Source organism: Rattus rattus, chromosome 13 (genome assembly GCF_011064425.1).
Source record: "Rattus rattus isolate New Zealand chromosome 13, Rrattus_CSIRO_v1, whole genome shotgun sequence".
NCBI classification, from domain to species: Eukaryota; Metazoa; Chordata; class Mammalia; order Rodentia; family Muridae; genus Rattus; species Rattus rattus.
Genome location: NC_046166.1, coordinates 65007896 through 65028516, shown reverse-complemented (window position 1 = coordinate 65028516; position 20621 = coordinate 65007896). Strand labels below are relative to the sequence as shown.

General features: G+C 45.0%; 1 protein-coding gene across 1 annotated transcript in view; it reads right to left on the bottom strand.

The window, feature by feature from the left end:
* LOC116915041 (beta-defensin 12) overlaps nucleotides 1–19351 on the bottom strand; it is a 29256-nt gene extending 9905 nt beyond the window's left edge. The window contains exons 1-2 of the mRNA XM_032919445.1: nucleotides 19270–19351; nucleotides 18872–18913 (exon numbers count right to left, since the gene is read on the bottom strand). Of these exons, the coding sequence (XP_032775336.1) occupies nucleotides 18872–18913; nucleotides 19270–19339 (112 nt within the window). The 5' untranslated portion in view covers nucleotides 19340–19351. The remainder of the gene's footprint in view (nucleotides 1–18871; nucleotides 18914–19269) is intronic.
* Nucleotides 19352–20621: the final 1270 nt, after the last annotated feature.

Below are 20621 nucleotides of genomic sequence, written 5' to 3'. Positions count from 1 at the left end.
AGACACACACACACACACACACACACACACACACACACACACACACACACACACACACACACTAAAAACACTGGCATTTTATTGAACATAGTCTTAAAAACAACACCTTTCCTCTAACCCAACAGTCCCTTCCACAATGGCAGGGGATAAAACACAGTACCCCTGCCTGCTAAAGCATGAACCAGTGTACTGTGTTTCAGGGCTTGTTCCCTTCCACAGCCCAGCAGATTCCATTACCTACATGATTTCAAGACCGTTCATTGTGGTGCTTCCCTAATCGACTCCCACGTGTCTACTGTGAAAAGCACACCAGGCAGCTTCCGCCTGACACACATTTGCTGAAGGAAATTCGCTGACACATGGACCGCTCCCAGTTGGCACCCAAGCACAGTTGATTTGAAGCCCCACAGTTTGTGGGCACATCTGCTGATGTGTGCCCCACCTTTCTCTAAGGGTCTCTCTTCTGCAATCCCAAGGCCTTCTTGACCTGGTCCATCTCCCCAACCCTATTCATAAGTATGAACTTGTAGCATGGATTTAAGCCAAGGTCAGTGTTGTTCTCTCTCCTCTCTTATTCTCTGTCGTACCTTAAGGTGGCTTAGAGATCAGTTCCATTTCCTGTCTGGTTCTTACTCTTTGCAGTCTCCAACCAGGTGATTTGGTGATCTGCCCTGTTACTGCATAAGAATTGGTTTATAAACAGTTGTTCCGAGGGACGTGCACCGCTCCCTCCAGCTAAAGTGCGTGGCCAAGTGCTGCTGTCTGCTCTGTGATCCGGGGTGAGAGAGTTTGTTCAAGGATGTCGACTTTCAAGGCCAGGCATTTTATACTTTCTCTGAAATACTCCATTAATTTTTCTAAAGGTAAAATTATCACGAATGATGCCGAGGGCAACCTTACGGAGGCATCAAAGTGTTTTTCACCTTCCTGTGGACAGGGGTGGAGTCAAATCCCAGGGCCTCTGTTCTCCAGGAAAGGCAAGACATATTCAAAGAGTCCTCACTTGTGATCCTCTTGGTCCCCCACACCATAGTCACCTGGGTCAAGCCCAAGCCACAAACTTAGTGTCAACAATTGGTATTCTTACTCTGTTCCTAAAATGCACTGACAACTGCTGCTGGCATTCATGACCTTCACTCGCTACACCTCTGTTCTTTGACATGATGCATTGTTTACTTCTTTATTTTTGATTCAGAGAATGGTTTCTGAATGGTGGTGTTAACCCCAACACTACCCTCTCCTCCTGGCTCCTCCTCAGTAACGTGGTGTAGACAGTGATCTCAGATGAGGAAGAAGAATGGAAAGTTTCTTTCCCTGAGTCACAGAATATTGGATTACCGTCATCTCAGGGATCATCGCGTCTTAGGGATGCGTTAATGTCTTAGGGATCATCTGGTAGCGCACCCAGCTTTGGAGTGAAATTTTGGTGGTGGGGGTTTTCCGCGCCTCCTACCCTCATGCAAGTCATAACTCTAAGTCCCTCACCTTAAATATTCCTTTACCCTGTGTCCTGGTGTTTGCTCCCACCTGAAGATACACTGCTCATAAATCCTTCTCTCCACCACGCTGGGGAGACTCTTCTTCCTCTTTCTCCCCAGCACTGTTGGTCTCTCTGCTTTCAGCTATGTCTCTTACTTCCTCCAGATAAGAAGGGACTCTGGGCTGCAAATACACACAGCTGAAGGGTGATGGAATTTGTGGGACACCTGAAAAACACATCCTGAGGAGGATAAGCAAGCCACTTCAACATCAGCATACCTCATTTCATAGTCACTGAATAACTTCACAGACACTGGGGTCCATAGTCCACCTTTCTACCTCCTGTACTGAACCTTAGATTTAGGGGAAAGCAAAAGGAACAAACAAAGGCAGGGGGTCAGGGTGCTGGACGTCGTCTGCAGGCTCAAGAAACCCTTCTAGGGTTATTTGCTCTTGGTTCTTCTCCACCACTGGCAACCTCTAGGACCTTGTTTAGGGTTAATTGTTCTCAGGCCTTTGGAGATGAGACTCATTATCTGTTCTGCACTGAAGGTACATCAGGTGTAGTTGACCTGTGGAAATGGTGCTCTTTGCCATCTGCCTCCTTCCCAAACGATTTTTCTCTACCCTAGTTTGACCCCTCTCTGTTCCTTCATGTCCAAAATACAGAAACACCTTTTGATTGGAAAAAAGAACTTGTTGTTGATAACAAAAAGTAGTGCCCTGGTTGGACCCACTGGGAGATCTGGCGTTAGAGTCAGATGCACTGTAATCTCTGCCTCCTGTGCTACTGTGTGTGGACCTGGAAGCATGCTGAATTCCTGCTGTGAAAAGCTGCGGATGCTCTCTGGTACACCAGTGGAATGACTCTCTTGGGTCAGTGGTTTGAATCCATTCAGGCCTTGACACTTGGTTTAGTTGGGTTGTTTAAAGAGCTCTGGGGAGGCCTCCTTGCTGGAGGCAGTACCGTGGAAACTGGCTTTGAGAGGGTCATAGCCTGGCCTTTCTTCTAGCTTTCTCTTCTGTTTGTGTTTGGGGCCAGGAATGATCTCTTGGCTTCTGCCTGCTTCCTTGCCCTTCCCTTGATACTCTCTCCCTACTGTCTATCGTGGACTGACCCCTCTGCAATAGTAAACAAGGAGAGCTTTCCTCCTCAAGTTCCTGTCATGGTGCTGTGTCCAACCTTGAAACATCAATACAGAGTTATTCAACAAACCCAGCTGAGCCAAGAACAAACCAGCAATACCAGCCCCATGGGTCTTCCTCCCTGCTCACCCAGGCGGGTTCTCAGAACTCTGAGGGAAGAAAGAAAAGTGTGTCAAGGGCCATGCAGAAGGGAACAACAAACAGCCTTAGAAACTCGTGGAATGCAGACCACTGGTTAGCACAACAAGATGGAGGAAGGCAGTGCCTGAGGACTGGAGTCCCTGAGGCCCTTCATGCTGTTGTAATGTTTTTGTTCTGTTTTGGTCTTCATAACCCTCTTGATCTAAGAATGGTGTGAAAAACTCTACATGGCTTCCCGGCACTCTAAGTAATTATCCGTTACCACCACTTAAAAATATTTTGGAAAAAAAATATTTGTGAAAGCTGGGTGAAGATGTTTTAGTTAATGGGCTTGATGTGGAAAATCTTAGGGGAGCGATATATGAGTTCAGAAGGCACATTCTTATTAGTTACTTTTTTGAGGTCAAGGGACAAAGACACAGCAGCTTGACGACTTCACCACGCCCCTTTCGCTAACTGGGCTGTTCGTCAAGTGATGGTTGATTTCTCATTCCTCTTCTGCACTCAGCTTCCTGATATGGTTTAGTAAATTTGCTGATGCATGATGTTTATTCGAGGATTTAAAGTAAAAAGGACTGGATTTTTAAATATAAAGTTTAGAATTGAAGATTCTTTTAAGTTTATAGGATTGCTTCTAAAGATAGATAATAAAATAATGGACACTTTCTTTGTAGTTGCAAATTTAAGCCTGCAAGTGAGAGGAACTGGCTGAGAAAAGTGCTTTTACACTTACATGCTTTGTTAATCTATAACAAGTTATTAATTCTGAATGGTTCTTGCAAATGTTTGATTTCTTTTCCTATGCTATATAATGTTTTTATGTAAAGGTATTAGGGAAACACTGTTTTTGATAAACCATTCACTAAAATAATGGAATGTAGTCACACTATAATTTTATACTGCTTAAAAAATTTTGCTGGGATATATAAACTGTGGGAGAAAAAACTAACGTTGTTGGAGTCTGCTTGTTGGAGTTTTGCTCCATTTGCCTAATGTATATATGTATATGTGTATATGTGTATATGTGCATATGCGCGCATATGTGTATATGTGTATGTATATGTATATGTATATATGTATATGTATATATGCACATATGATATGTGTGTATGTATGTATATGTATATATATGTATGTGTGTACATGTGTATATGTGCATCGTATATGTGTATATGTGTATATGTATATGCACTATTATATATGTGTATATATGTATGTGTGTATATGTATATATGTATATGTGTATATATATATATATATATGTATGTATATGATGTATGCACATATGTAAGGTTAGTTGAGTTGCTTCATCCACCCAATAGTGTGAATGTGTGTTTATGTATGTATGTATGTATGTATGTATGAATGTATGCATTTTTGTGTATTTATTGCCACTTGTCTTGCTTCATCAGTTCACTGTGTTTGTGTGTGTGTGCGTGTGTGTGTGTGTGTGTGTGTGTGTGTGTGTGTGTGTGTGTATGAGTCTCTCTTTGACTTTTCTCTTGCTAGTCTCCCAAAAGTTCAAAGAGTTCTAGTCGCTCCTCTCTGGTTTCGTGAGTACCAACCAGCCCCAGGGGATCTAGGTTATTTTTACTCTCAGAGAAAAGACTGAGTGATCAGTTGCCACTGCAGGACCCCAGCGCAAACCAGGGAGGATTTCAGTGGCTCCAGTCAGTCGCCAACTCTACATCCTGTCTCAGTTTACCCTGGATGTCGTGCTCAGCCTTGACCACGAGTGCCGGGTAACACTGCGAACCTGTGAGGTGTGGCGCAAGACAATGTGGCCCTCAAAGCCCTCTCAGGCTTAGCTCACTGTACAGGTGTTCACCCTAGCATGGGGTCAGACCTGAGTGAACTAGGTTGGCCCTCTAGCAAGGGTTTATAGCTTTTGGATTTTGTCTTACACTGCTCATGTTCCATATCCCACATATGCAGTGCATTGTTAGCTTACGAACCACTATGAGGTTTTGGCTTAACTGGTGCTGAACACCTGAAAGTCGCTCACCTCCCTTCTCTGAACACCATCTCTCACTGCTCTAGTAGATAATGTAGATAGCCCAGTGCTCTAAAGCTAATGTTCCTTAGTAGTCTGTTCTGTGTCCACCATCATTTGAACCTCTTTTTCCCTCTTTGAGGCCACAGAACTTGGTGAGTGTCATCTCCAACTGCACTGCTTTGCACTGGGTCCTGTGCATAATATATATTATATCTTTCAATCTATTACTTTTATGGGATTCTGATCTGTGAGTGAGAGTGAGTCTTGATTCTTCTACTTACTATAATTATTATAATAATTTTTATTAACCACTCTCCTGGTTTCTTGTTCATAACCCCCTCTTTTCCCATTCATCCTCCTTCTGCTTCTATGAAGGTTCCTCTCAACCCTTCCCACCTCCCGCTTCTGACATTCTCACACTGAGGCATCAAGTTCTTGCTCCTTTTCTTGATGTTATTTTTCTGATGGCTTAGATTGTCCAACTTTGATATGATAGATTTTGTTTTATTTTATTATATTTTATTTTGCTAAAAATTTGAGTCATTCTCTTAAAAGGGCAGACTGACCCCAATGATTACATTATACAAGAAGAAGGAGGAAGAGAAAGAGAAAGAGAGGAGGAGGAAGAGGAGGGGAGCAGGAAGAGGAGGAGAGGAAGAAGAAGAGGAGGAAGCAAATTGAGCCTCAAAGCTTTCCAGATTGAACTTATGTATGGTGGAGTTGGGGTGGGGAGCGAGGAAATGGTGAGAGAAAGAAAACTTGAAGATTTGCAGGGAATGTGGTGATCAGATTCTTTTCCCCAGACTTTCACTGGGAATGCCAGCGCAGAAGGCAAGGTTTCCAGCACGGGCTTTCTTGCTTCTGGGACAGACGTAATGTGTCTGTGCACACAGGCTCATGTGCTCATGTGTTTGGACATTTGTTTTCTACCTGGTGGCAGATGTTTTAGGAGGCAGAGCTGTGCTGGAGGAAGTGGTCACCGAGGGAGGGCCCTTAGATTTGTCCTCCGCCTCCTCTCCTTTGAGATGCTAGAAGGGCCCAGCAGCAAGTGCTCTCCTCAGCCATCATCTTCCTGGGACAGGACAGCTCATATGTGAGCCATGATAATAAACCTCTCCTCCCTCAAGTGCCTTTGCCAGTTATTGGGTCTAAAGCAGCAGCAAGTCGCCATAATACTCCTCCCATTGTTGCATCCTGGAAAAACAGGAATGTGAGGATTAGCCCAGCTGAGGCTCGGGGTTTTATCCTGGGTGGTCCTCAGATGAGTGGAAGCCGTGTCACATAGGGTTTGTTTTTCTTAAGATGTCTGCCAGGCACTCTTTTCAAAGGTTTATTTTTATTAATTTAATATATGAGAGGTGCTCTATCTGCATGTACATCTGCATGTCGTAAGAGGGCATCAGACCTCATCACAGATGGTTGTGGAGTCACATGCTTGAACTCAGCACCTCCGGAAGAGCAGGTGCTCTGTAACCTCTGAGCCATCTCTCCAGCCCTCATCATAGGATTTTTTAAACCTTTTCAGCTTTTGTTTGTGAGGTTCTAACACAGCCACAAGGTGTCATGGGTTTTATTTTGCATGGCATATTTCTAGGATAAAACAAGTGAGATCTGGTTTTCCCAACACGCTAAAACCAAAGACACAGAGAGCCAGAAACTGAGGTGCTGAGTGAGCGGAGCTACTTTCATGAGCAGGCTTAAGGAAAGCATCCATTGCTGAGAGTGGCAAAGGTCAGCACAGTTTTCTGCTGCAAGAGATTCCTTCAAAGGAACTGGGAAGCCTACAAGGGGACGGCACCATTCCCATGGATAACTATGGACCTTGCTGTTGTGGCTCCCTAATCAATGCTCCTTAAAAATCAGGCAGACACTGGGGTGATATTGGGGAGAAGCCTGCTTCTCTGGAAGGCAGTGGGTCTTGGTAGAGGGAAGACTCAGGATGGGCAGGGGAGGAGAGAAGGAGGAGGTTGCAGCTGGGATGTAGAGTATGAAGAAGAATATAAATTCTAAAAAGCGTATAAGTTGTATATATATATTGTCAACGAGTGAGGGCACTATTTTTTGGAGTCAGGTATATAATGTATTGCCAATGCGTGAGGGTGCTGGTTCTTCTTTCCCTTTTCAACATTAACTTTTCTGAGAGATTGGGAATCTGAGATTCCTCTTCTAGCTCGTCAGGAAAACACACAGTTGAGCTTTGTAAACTCAGTCACACTGCTTGTACTGTCAAGCAGCAGAACCCATCTCCAGGTATCTGGCCAGTGTTTGGCCCTGTTATCCTGGTGGCCTCTGTCGCTCCCTCTTCCCAGCCTGCCTTAGCTTTGTCTGTCTCTGACCTTGAATCCTGCACCTTTCAATAGATTCCCCTCTCCCTTTAACCTTGCCTTGTCCCTGAGCTCTCCTTGTGTGTGTCCAAGTAGCTGGCTCCAGTCTTCAGTGTGTGGTTCACACTCATGAACACGCCACTTCCCCATTGCTCTCTGTCTGCTCTTTGTAAACTAAATGGCTGAGGCAGGTCCTTCATGTACTATAGAATCTAAATTTTTAAAAGATTTATTTATTTTATACATGTGGTGCACTGTCACTGTCTTCAGACACACCAGAGGAGGGCACCGGATCCTGTTACAGATGGTTGTGAGCCACTATGTGGTTGCTGGGAATTGAACTCAGGACAGCAGGTGAGGTGCCTAACATCACCAACCATCTCTCTCCAGCTGCTTGTAAATAAATTTATTTATTTTCTACTTATTCACTTTTACATCCCACTCACTGCCCCCTTCCAGTCTCTCTTTCCCACAATCCTTCCCTTCCTTCTCCTCTGAGTCTGGTGGGGCCTCCTGAGCATCCGCTGACCCTAGCAGTTCAAGTATCTTCGAGGCTAGGTGCTTCCTTTCCCACTCGAGGGCCAGACAAGACAGCCCAGCTAGAACATATCCCACAGACAGGCAACAGCTTTTTGGGATAGCCCTGCTCCAGTTGTTCAGGACCCACATGAGAGCGCCAAGCTGCACACCTGCTGCATATGTGCTGGAGACCTAGGTCTGGCTCATGTATGTGTTTTGGTTGGTGGCTCAGACTCTGGGAGTCCCAAGAGTCCAGTTTACTTGACTGTTGGCCTTCCTGTGAGTTCCTGTCCCTTCAGGGCCCACAATCCTTTCTTCTCGTCTTCCATAAGAGTCCCCAAGCTCCATCCACTGTTTGGCATGGGGTGTCTGCATCTGTCTGAGTCAGATGCCGGGTGAGCTCCTCAGAGACAACATGCTCCTGTCTATATGACTAGGGGTCTGATGGAGGTGGAGGAGAGCGACTGAGGGCTGACATGCCCTGGGAGAGAGGCTGCTCAGGCAGCTTCTCCTGCTTGTACTATAATGGGAGACAGAAATTGAGTGGACTGGATGGAGGGAGGTGGGGGGAGAAACTGGGAGGAGTAGAAAGAGGGAAATGATAGTCAGGATACAGTACACGAGGAAGAAAACTATCTTCAATAAATGGGGAAAAAGAAAGAAAAGAAGAAAAGCAGTGTGAGAAATTGAACTCAGTTTCCAGGTCTAAAATTCTGTGAAAAATTTCAGTAGAATTGGCAGCTTAATAGGGCTCGTTAAGATCCTACAAGGACTGCGAGGTTTTTAGTCCTTCTAAGGAGTTTTTAATTCCTTAGAATTCTTATAAGACGTTTTATTCTGTCCCTTTGTGTGTTATTTTGAGCAGGGCTCATAGGAAGGCTAAACATCATTTTCAGATCAAAACTGATATTGAAAACTGGTACATTCTGTGACTCCTTGCATGCTTGAAAATAGAAGATTCTAAACCCCCATTTCACTGTGGGTGACCACAAGCTACAGCACGTCGACTTTTTGTCTCGCTCTGCATCCATCCCATTTACTGCCGTCCTAAGGATTCCCTGTTGACTTCCCTTTCCAAAGAGGCTTCTACTGTCTGTTCTGTCTTCCCCGTGCAGGAAGTTCTCTTTTTCTTTCGGGGTGTTCTACATATCCTCACAGCCCCTAATTGTGGATAATCAGCTATGTCCTCCCCAGCAGCCCTCCATGGTTCTGTTAGCAAATTGAAAATTTAAATCTCAAAACAAGGAAACGCAGCTGTCAAGGCTCACCGCACTCATCCCTGAGTCTCCTCTGGGCACCTCTTAAAGGTCGAACTTGATTCACAAAAGCTGCTGAGACCAAACTGGCTACTCTAGATTTTTCCCTGCCCACATTTCCATTTCCAGGATTGATTGAGATGCCACCCAGGAGGTAATAAAGAGATGACGATATTGAAGATCTTCTCATGTGCATAGCTACATTGTAATCAAATACAAGGATATGCAACATGTAACATCTGCTTTGGCCCTGAAGTCTCGTGTTTTTACTTCCACCATCTAATGGATTCAGGGGACGAGATGTCATGGACAAAGCAGCACTGTAGTGTTGAGTACATCCAGGCCTCGTTTACTGTGTAACATCTGCTGTGCCCTGTTCCCAGAGGGCCAGTCTCCTGCATGCTCTTTTTGCTTCCCCCAATCCCCATGATTGCTGCTCTGTTCTCAACTCACTCATGGTCTCTCTCCACACTGAGATGAGTATTTTCAATTACACACATAGCTCTAAGATGTTTCTATGTTCAAACAAAAATGTATGTGCAAAATGAGAACATCTCACAGTGTTACCATAGCTTACTCTTTCCTGGATCTGACTGATGTTCCTTGGAGGTCCTTCATGTAAATCTAGTTTAAGTCTTTTCCCTCTATCAGTGCCATCAATCAATCTGGACAGCATCGTTGCTGCGTCAGCCATTTTGAACACTGACCACTTTTCAATTTACATTTGCTTTGCATTACCTGCTCGCTAGTCCATAATTGTAAGTGACTGCTCTAAAACAAGCTTTTGTGTCACGCGTGAGCTAAACTGGACTCTGCCCAGTATTCACCGACCTGAACCAGGAGTGGACTCACTTTTCCAACAGATTATGAAGTTTTATATGAACCTCAGTGCTTTCGGTCACCCTCCCTACCCCAGAGCAAGTCCTCAAAAGCAGAACAGAAGGACCCTTCAGAACAGGGACCTCAGGGCAGTCTCCCCAGGGACGCTCTGCTTTGGGACTCTCTGGTCACACCCTCCAGGTGAATGCTTTGGAGGCTGGGGCTACCTCAGGCAGTGTTTTCATGGGATGGTGTACAAGTGTCTACTCCAATGTTGTATTGTTCTTCTCTTGCTTATTTTCTCCTTTTATTGTTGGTTGCTTGTATGCAATAACCTCAGACATTCAAGTCTGAGAGTGCTGGTATCATGGATTATTCCCTGAGCAAAATACATAAGGTATTTCATGATTAATAGCTCTGAACCAAGGCCTATGTGTCTTGGCTTGGTCTGAATTATACTCTGGGATGTGCATGCTTGACAGAAGGCAGTGAGACAAAACACCCACCTGGGGAGAAGATGAAGGAGAGCGAAAGGGCTTTGGTGTGTGGTTACTACTACAAGGGAAAAACCTGGCTCAACTCTAGGACGTTTCTGCAGAATTGAATGGATGTACCCGGCATCACCAGGAGGGCCAGCAGGCCGAGGAAGAGAAAGGAAAATGAAGATAACTCAGATAACTTAAAATGAAAAGAAAGAGGGTCAAAGGAGATGAAGGAGAAAGGGAAGGAGGGAGGGAGGGAGGGAGAGAAGGAAGGAGGGAGGGAGGGAGGAGGGGTGAGCAAACACGGGAGACTGGAAGAAGAAGGAGCAGTGAGGAATATTTTAAATCTACCTGACTCCATGGGAGCCCCTGCCTAGCTGGTGTGTCGATGCTCTCATGTACGACAGTGTTCCCACTGAGACAACGTGTTCTGCAGACAGCACAGAGTCAGCATTGCAGCCTTCCGTGCAAGCTACTGAAAAGTAACCATGGAAGCTGCTGCTGTGCCGGTAACATTTACTTTGCCTTCCACGCCTCCATCTTGATTTACCTTCATGACTCCTCTTGTCTAGCAGGCCACCCAAAGTCTTCAGGCATGTCCTGACTTCCTGACCAAACCCACGGAACTCAAGCTTGTTCTGGGAACAGGAGGGAAGAGGCATCTTCTAGTGACCTTGTGGCTGTGCACATTTCTGTCTGGTGGCTCCCCAGCCCCACACTCCCAGCTCAGCTATAGAGAGCCTGCAGCAGCTGCCCACTCCACCCGGGTGCCCTTCTAGTTTGCTGCAGTCCTCTCACAGCCATGAAACTGAGACTTTCCTTCCTTTGTCAGGCCTCCTCCTTGCAGCCCCTGCTCTTTCCAGGTAAAGCAGAAACAGGCTTGCCCTGGACCCAGGCTCTTTCAGCAGTTGTCACTTTTAGGTATGGAAGTCTAGGGCAGCCACAGACATCAGTGTGCCCTGCAGTTTGATGGACACTTCCCTAATGGGGCTTTTGGGGAGAAGTCAGTGAGATGGGTTCTCAGATGGGTTCGTGGCATTAGTTTTCCAAGAGGAAGGATTCCTCCTCATTCTTCTATAAAGCTATACGAGAGGACACTGAGGCTTAGATTTAGGGATCCTGGCAATGCCTCTGTGATGTCCATGATGGAGGGCTGGGTTTTGTTGTTGAGATGCCCATTGGTCCTGAGCGTGTTTCCTCGCATGTACTCTTTCCATTTTCACATAAGCACACGTGCATGCATGGGATGAATACATACAAAGAGTTTGTGTGAACCCTCGCAGTTCATCCCAGTCTCTTGTCAACCCCCACTCACTGTTGAAACCACCCCATCCTCCTTGAGTTGCTGAATGAGAGTTTCTAAATATCCTCATTTCAGCAGGCTGTCCAGTGCCTCATCCATTAACCACTTAGTCACCTGAACCTAGTTTACCCCAGGATGAATTTCCTGCCCAGGAGGAAAATGGGTCTGAGTTGTTGCATCCTGAGTGAAATGCTGCCTCCTACAAGCCTCACTACCACGGTAAGTCACATCCAAGTCAAAGTAAGTTCATCCACTTGGGAAATATGGAGTCCGCACGGACGGAGGTGACAGTGTGGATGGGATGAGGTGAGCGTCACTGTTTGTGGCACACAGTGCAGATGATTCAGTCTCCCTAGATGCCAGGAATGTCAGGAGGTCCTGCAGCCTCTGCTGAAAGTGGATCCCAAGGGCTCAAAAGTCATGGAACTCTTGAGGGGCCAAGAGGTGAGTTGTCTCAGTTCACTATGTAGGTGTCCTGCTTGATGAAGCAGTGACCAAGAGGAGGCGATTCTCCTCACTTTGTGCGTTCCTTTTCCCTCAGCCTTGGAGGTCTTGCTTTCTCAATTGGAATTTGTGGAATGCTTGATAAGTTGTGAGCAGGTTTCATAGCGAGGCATGAGGACAGAGGCTGAGCTGTTTGCCACCTCCTGTGGGGATGCGAGATCTGAGGGAGTGGCAAAGCACCACGAGCCCAAACATTCTTCTGAACTCTTCTGGTCACATCCAGGCGTCCTGTCTGTTCCCATGCCCTACCCCAGAGTCAGTTCCAAAGCCACAGAGCCTGGAGGAGTTGGTAGTTTCCAAAATGCCCTTAATCTCAAAGTCATTTCTGAGTCAGAGACAGGGGTCAGCGGACATGGAAGCATTCTCAATCGCTGGCACATACTGATGACATTCATTAGATACAGTCCCACCGCCTCTAACTGCTTCCTTACCCTATGTATCATAATCTCTACCTCCTGGGAATTCACCTCCTCTGTCAAAGGACTTAGTTCACTAAGGGAAGAGAAAAAGGAAATGCAGTTGTCACACCACAAATGTAGGCAATTGGGGGCATATGTTCTTTCTGACAGTGTGCTGTGAGGCAATATTACAACATTATTTTGTTAATATAGGAACTTGTGAGACTTTGATGGAGCAGAGTGCTATCTGGACTTGTGTTCATCAATTGGAATTTGAAATTATGAACACTACAAGCTCTTTCATATTGTTATCCCCTGCATCATAGCCTTACTTTAGAAATAACCTGTGACTAATTCTTGGCATAATTTAAATGATATTAATTTGGACATTCCTTTTTACAGAGCCTGGACCAAATTACCAAATTGTCAACTGCAAGAAAAATGAGGGATTCTGTCAAAAGTACTGTAATTTTATGGAAACACAAGTGGAGCTACTGTTCAGAAAGAAGCCTGCTGCTTACATCCTTCTGAGCGGTGCTGATCACACTGTAGAGTTGAAGTGACCTGCACCTGCTGGAGATCTTCTGGACTCAGCGGCGATGTGTTCTGGAGTGTGGCAAAGTGTAGCTAGAGGAACCTATAAAGAGAGAGAGATCTCTGTCCATGTCCAGCAACTTGTAAGCATTTTATTATGACAAGAGCTGGCAACCAAGGCTGTCTACACACACTACCTTTCACAAAGGCTTGCTGCACCTTCAGACACATCTCAGTGTCATCATCAATTCATGCTGGAGAAGACGTGACAATGATAAATCTTCATAGGAAAGCATTCAATCAATGTGTTCATTCATTTAAGACATCATTTTAATTACCTTCTCTTTGTCATGGATACCAAGAAGAAAATGTGAGAGAGAAACAACATGCAGATACACATGAAATACGTATCTGAATGGGCAAGAAAAAGTGAACATGGTATCTTCTTTAATGTGGAATTGTGTCTTAGACGCAGTAGTTGTTGGAGTAAGAAGTGACTCCTTAGGGAGAAGGTGAAAGGTATGTTGGATGATCAGAAGTTTGTTAAGTTGAGAGAGGGGGCAAAAATTTCCAAGCATAGAGTACAGTTGGTACAAAGGTAAAGGGGCATAGAAGCATAATTAGGCCATTAAATGGGAAGAGTTCAATTAGATCTGCAAAGGAGGTCACATCGCAGAAGCAGGTGTTCTCCATGTGGAATGGGTACAATGCCACTGAGGCCAACAGAGCACAAAACTAATCAAGAGGGAGTTATATCAGGTGCTCTAGGATGACAACAGCCTGTCTGTGCTGATTCTAACAAAAGATTTTAGAATGTACTAAATACTCCACCTGTACTACCCACAGGTGAGGTGTTCAACACTTTATCAGAGTCAGAGCCAAGAGGTGCTCAGGAGCCTCACATCCCCTTAGGCAGGAAAACCGGAGGAGGATGTGACCTCCTTTGTGCGCAGGTGTTGCTCTCTTTCCATTTTCCTGAAGCAAGGCTGGTGCCAGTCACTGATACTAAGTGCTCTCGGCTGGAAAAGCAGGATGCGTGTCCTGAGGATGAGATCGCGCTTCCCACCGAAGGCCCGGGTGGGAATCACAAACACGCCTGAAAGTGTTTCTGGTGGCAGGGTTGTCTAGGAAACTTCCAGGTTCAGTTGTGCAAGCTCTCTGTGGATTGCTGCAGCTCCAGGCCAAGGTGGCAGGAGAATTTGCCTGTTCATGCCGTCTGAGCTTTGTTGGCTTGCAGAATGCAAGACCAGGGGATGTGGAACCCCAGGAAAGCTCCCAGAGAATGCGTGCCTGGACACAGGGTTGTAGAGCAAGGTCAAACTCCCCTGCAAGGAGTCCTGGGAGGGGCTTTGCACAAAGCTCTGGGAGGAGGTCAACTTTGGCCAAGACCCCTAGGGTGTTAGAGAGATACCTAGAATGTTGGATCTCATATGAAAGTCACATTACTAAAATGGGCCAGCTCCATAAGAGGCCATATTTTGCAGGAGAAAGGGCTATGGTGTAGAGATGGCTAGCTAGATCCCCTGGGGGTTCACATTATGTCACCCCATGCCCCAGAAGCCAGGCTTGGCAGAAAGAAGGCTTTCTGTTTGTCCAGATGGATTTTGGTCTAGGTTTGGGCCTTGCTATCCCCATGATTCTTCTTGGCATGCATGTGTTTTCTCTGTAACATGCATGCTGGAAGCATGCCATTTGGATGTTTTATGTTTGTGTATGTTCACTGTTGAGGTTTCATTGAATTTTTGGAAAAGATGACAGTAGAGTTTCGATGTATCAGTATTTCCTTCAAGCATTTTTAGGGCTTTGCTTTTGGTGCAATTTTTTAAATCTTGCATTCCTCTTTGATCGATACTTCATCTACTAAACAACTTGTTCTTTTTGTTTTTGCCAAAGTCTGTTTTATAAGCTATTGGTCTACCACTTCCTTCCAATGTATCTTTTGAATGTAAAGTTTTTAAACTCTACAACTTACATCTTTATGTCACTTCTTAATTGGGATGGTTAATTGTTTTCCTTAATGTAATAATCAGTAAAGTAGAATTTATATCAGTTTTTCCATTGGTCATGTCAGGTTATGGATTAACATTTTTCTCCTTTTTTGGTGTAATTTAAATTTATATATATATACATATATATATATTTGTTATAAGCAATTGCCTTCAAGATTATTATTAATGTTGCAATTTGTACACATTCTTTAATGGTAACACCAACTCACTTTCAATAGCAACTGAACCACACTCCCCTCAGTTCTTCCATTCCACTTTGATGTAAAAGTAAATTGGTGAGGTCTGAAGTGAGAGGCTTTCTGTCGGTCTTGAAGGGTGAGATTGCCTTGGACAAAGGGAGCTGTGAGCAGGGATGATCAGTGGTCTGTCGCAGAACTGCATGAGGTTGGCCCCTGACTGCATGCATGCCTGGAAGACATTTTCCTCTGATGGCAAGGCAGCCTGAGGGATGCTTTTATTGTTAGTTCAGGAAACACTGGGATCTGCACCAGACCCAGACTTCTGACCTGAGATAGTTTTGACATAGTGTGTGCTGTGTTGTTGCTAACCTCAGTGCATTCTTATGCAGCGATATGAGTAGCAATCACATTTTAAGGTGCGTAAGTATTCTGTAGCTGAGCATTTGCATGTCCTCACAAGGCGGCTGTGCTTCCAAAGAAAAGGAGCAGTTTCCCAAGTGGTTGAGAGTCTTGTAATTGTCTTTTTATGAATTGCCTCTAATTCCTAGAACTTTATGATAAAGTTCCTTATGCTAAATTTTTCCCAACATGCTGGTATCCTTAGCTGCTTTCCCCAAGGATGCCTTTTGAGTCAATGAACCCATGTGATATTTTGTGACCTCCATCGTAAAACATACATCTTGCTGCCCTCATCCAGTATCTAGGTTCTGCTCTGTCAGAAGTTACACCTGCCATGGGAGAGCCAGGTGAGAGCTGAGGAAAAGTAGCTTTAATATGGGGAAACAAATTCCTCTGGTGGGGGAACATCCCTGTTTCTATTCCTGTCTGCCATTTTCCTAGCAGATGGTATTGATTAAAACTCAGCCCAAAGTCAGAACCCTGGTGGATCTGGATTGACAGAGATATGCCAAGGTTTCACAGAAGGAAAGGTGGTGGAGAGAGTCCCAGGTTCTAGATCACACTGGGCAGAATCCTGCTCAGGTTCCTGTGTCCCCGGGAAATTGATCAGTGTGAGCCCCATCGGCTCTGAGTTTTGACATTTAGTTTGTTAAGCTACAAATTTATTCCATAAGGTAGAAGTTATAGCTTGCGTCTGCAGACGCCCTGTGCAAGTGGACATTTTGATTCTTCTCTAACCATTTCCTTTTGCAGGCAAGGATTTATGCAGTCTCCGTAGCACAGGTAACAGGCAATAACAGAGCATATGAGGGTTGTTGAAAAAACATAGACCATAATTGTCACAATCTGTGGATAATAGTACATTACCTCATCAGAGAATCAAGTGAATGGATTTTTCCTGTATTCTATAGAATTACAAAGCTGTCGACAGGGTCAACAGTGACAGGGGCTCAATTCTACGGTCATTATGTTAGAAAGACAGTGATAGTTTCGCTCACCCCACGGTCATTAGTATGTTAGAGAGACAGGAAGAGGCAGCATGCACACGCTTGCCCTTGTCTCCCAGCTTTCCCATACCATATAGGCAGCAACACAAATCAAATACCCGGATCAAATACAAATCAGAATGATATCACACCTCAGGTGACCCTTGCCCTATGGGAAACCCTGAAAGAACACTTTGAGTTATGAGTGCTGAGATCTGCAGTCCTGTCTGCTCGTGGTAGAAGGCATTCATTGCTGTTTGATTTTTGTCATCTTAACATTGGAAAATGAAGTGCCAGAAAAGAATGAGGGTGAGATGGGCACTGACAGACCCCTTGAAGCCACAGATGTTTCTCTCCTGACCATCCATTCAGCACGGCTTACCCCCAGGCCTTTGGTCCTGGGTTCAGATCCTCCCCGACAGCAGAAGAAGTTCAGCTTGCACCTGCCGGGCGATCTTCTCACTCACTGTCCATAACGCCCCTCCTGCATTTCCTGCCCAAGCCTGGCTGTCTCAAGACACACAGAAAACTCCCCTGTGTCAGGAAAGAGCTGCTGAGAGGTTTGGAACTGTGTGGGAGCAGGGAAGAGTATCTAAGGCCCCTCACAGGCAGTGTGTATGGCTAGGGAGATGTTTTCTAGAATTAGGGCCAGAGGAGTTGGGGATAGCTCAGTTATGTTGGGTGAACATGGGACCCTTGAGTCTGATCCTCCACGCCCAGATAAAAGTCAGGCAGCACCCTGTCCTCAGCTGGGGGTGGGTGACAGAGCGAGCCCTGTGGTTCAGGGGCCAGCTGAAACTTAGGACAGACTCTGTCCCAGAAAGGGAAGTGGATGGCCTTGAGGAATGTCGTGTAAGTTTGACCCTCTGGCTCCACATAGGCACAACACACACACACACACACACACACACACACACACACACACACACACACACACACACACACACACACACACACACACACACACACACACACACACACACACTGTAAGAAGAGAATAGAACTACCCCACAGCCTGCTAACCCCAGTGTGGAGTTGAAAAGAGTTAAGAACAATAGGTAACCATCACCCACAGGCCCTCCAGGTGTCTACTGTCTTTCATGGCCCCATGTAAATGGCAGAGCAACATCTATTCTTCAGAACTATTAAAATGCAAGTCTGTACTCCTGAAAATTTACTAGATAGAATTCGGTTTCAAACCCTAGAAGCTGGAATGAATAATTTAATCTCAATAATGTTTGGGCCTAGTACCAGCTGCCTAATTTACCAAGCCTCATTCACCTGATGGACATACTAGAAATACCTGTCCACACTTTTAAATTGCTGAGTGGTGAAGGGAAATGACTGTGATAATGTTTTGCTGTATGGTATATACTAGTAAGGGGGCTTTAATAATTAACCAGTATGATCGATGTTTATTTGTTAAGGGCTGGAGAAATTAGTACTCCATGAATTCCATTGTTCAATTCTATTCAATTATCATCACCACCACCATCGCCACCACCACCACCACCACCACCACCACCACCACCACCACCACCACCATCATCATCATCATCATCATCATCATCATCATCATATTAGTGTGTGAGAGAGAGAAAGAGAGAGAGAGAGGTATACCATGTAGTACACACACATATGTGAGTGCAGGCTCATGTCGCCATATATGTACACACAAACATCAAGAAAAAGGCCTTGGGTATCATTTTCTGCCACTCTCAGCTTTGAAGCAGGGCCTCTCTTTGAACCTTAGCTCATTTTTCCAGCTGCTCTGATCCCAGTGAAACCCCTAGCTCTGCCTTGAACCTCTAGCTCTGCCCCCACAGCACTGCAGTCCCAGGCTCAAAGCAAACTGTGTGTGCTGAAGTCCAGACTTGGGTGCTCATAGTTGCACAGAAGTACTCCAATCTGTGAGCCACATCTCAGCCCTCCTAGAATAGTTTAATATTTCTTTTAATTGTGTTTGCCTGTGATGTCTTCGCATGTAAGAGAACCTCTGGTGCGCATCAAAGCCTGTGGCTGTTATAAACAGTGCTTTATGATGAGGGTGGCACCTCACCGACCATCTACACCATTCTCGTGATCCTCCTCATCCAGCAGATGCCTCCGAGCAGACCTTGTTCAGAGTTAGGTCCTACAGGAAGGAAGCCAGGATCTCTGGGTAATGCTAATTGGTGAGGATGAGGTTGAGCCTAAGCATCACACATTAATGGGAAAGTCACTGGAAAAATACAAATATGACCATGGCCACAAGAGTAATAGAAGATGATGCCAATAGACCAGAACTCAGTCCTTTCACAACTACCTTCCTTCCTTGGCCTCATCAGTCAAATATAGCTAACTGGGCCTCAGTCCCCAAGAGAGAAGGAGAGAGTACAGGTAAAGGATATAATTTACCTCCTGGAAATGACTGGGAATACTCAAGTCCTGCCCAGGACCCTAAATTTAAAACAAAATACATTTTAGGACAGAATATTAAAATAAGAAATAACACTTTATAAAATGTCTCCTACATGCTACATGGCTCTTGAGGGACCAGTGATGTTCTGGCTGCTCTCTTTATTGGATTTCTCTAGTTCACTCCTGAAAGCCAGAAAGACCAATGTACGGAACAATAAAATCAAAATTAATGCTCTATCCGGTTGGCTCTTAGGAAACATTAATGCAGATCCAAGAAATCTCTGGGGAAGGAGACTTACTCTCAGTTTCAGGGTGGTTCATGGAAGAGTCTTTGGATTTCATGGTCTGCTCCTCCCCACCCTCAACCCCATCAAATTCCCATCAACTTTGATTACCTGATGGCAGTTCAACTACAATGAAGAACAAAGCCAGACCAAAATAGAACGTCCCTCTGCTCAGAGCCATGTTTGAGGGGAGATTCTTGAACACAGAGAATCGGGGGTTCTTTGAGGGGACAAGAAAGCATTTATATTGGAAAGTAATGGGCTATGTTCTAGGTCAGTGAAGTGAATCAATAAAGAAAGCAGGACTGCATGCTCCATTTGCCGGGATCAAGAGCTGGTGCAGTGAGTTAGAACCTTGAGTCTGCAAAGCCCTACTTCCCCACGCCTAACCAGCGTGTAGAATGGAGTGGACATTGGTCCAAGGCTGGGAGAATCCAGGGCCATGCACGCTCTACTGTGGGAATTGAGGGAGAGGATGCTGATAGCTTTCCATGACTTCTCAAGGATTGGCGCTCATGTTCTTAGCAGCACGTCCTGGGGATCCAGTATGATTTCAGCTCAGGAGAACTTTGAATGCTCATCTTTTTACAGAGCTCTGGTGGGGACTAGAGGCAACCCACAGATGTGCACACTGACCCTCCTCATTCTCACTGCTGTGTCTATGAATTGTTCACCAGAATGTGAGGAGTAACAGACCTTTGCTAAGGTAGCTTTGAATCCCGTGCCTGTCAGACATCTCAAGAGAGAGCCAAGTTGTAAACACAGCAACTTCTAGTAATCAAAGGCATATTCATGTCAAGTCCCCACCCTGGGTCCTGCTTAAGGCACCGAGATGCTTGTAGTTACACAATGTTCTGGTTTTCAGTTTCAGAGGCAGAACAGGCCTCGTGTCTCAGGTTTGTAAGCCAACTACTCCAGGGACTGAGGCAGAAGCACTCACAAGCTACACAGTGAGTTCAGTGAGTTCAAAGCCAGCCTGTGCAACTTGATGATACTGTTATCTAAAATAAGTTAAATGGGGGCCAGGGTGTTTCTCAGTAGCAATGTGTTTCCCTGGCATACACAAAGTCTACATTCAATTCTCTGTGCCTTCCTGTCTCACACACACATGAAAAAATGTAGATTTTATAGCTAAACAGACACCTACCAAGTAGACCTTCTTAGATAGGTTAACAATATTTGAAATCTCAGCCTCTTTATCCTTAAATTGGGTTATAATAATTATATCAGTCTCATTGGGCATCTGGAAACATTGTATATAACAAAGAAGTATTTAGAAGAATGTCTGATTATGATATCATCATCATCATCATCATTACATTTATATTTCTATAAAACTATGAACAACCACTCTGCTAAGTAGCGTAGGAATGTGACTCCTAATGACAAATCCTATACTCATAGATCAGAGGATCCATTAGCCCTCACCAGAGAAACTTCCTCTTGCATTATGTGGTAATTAA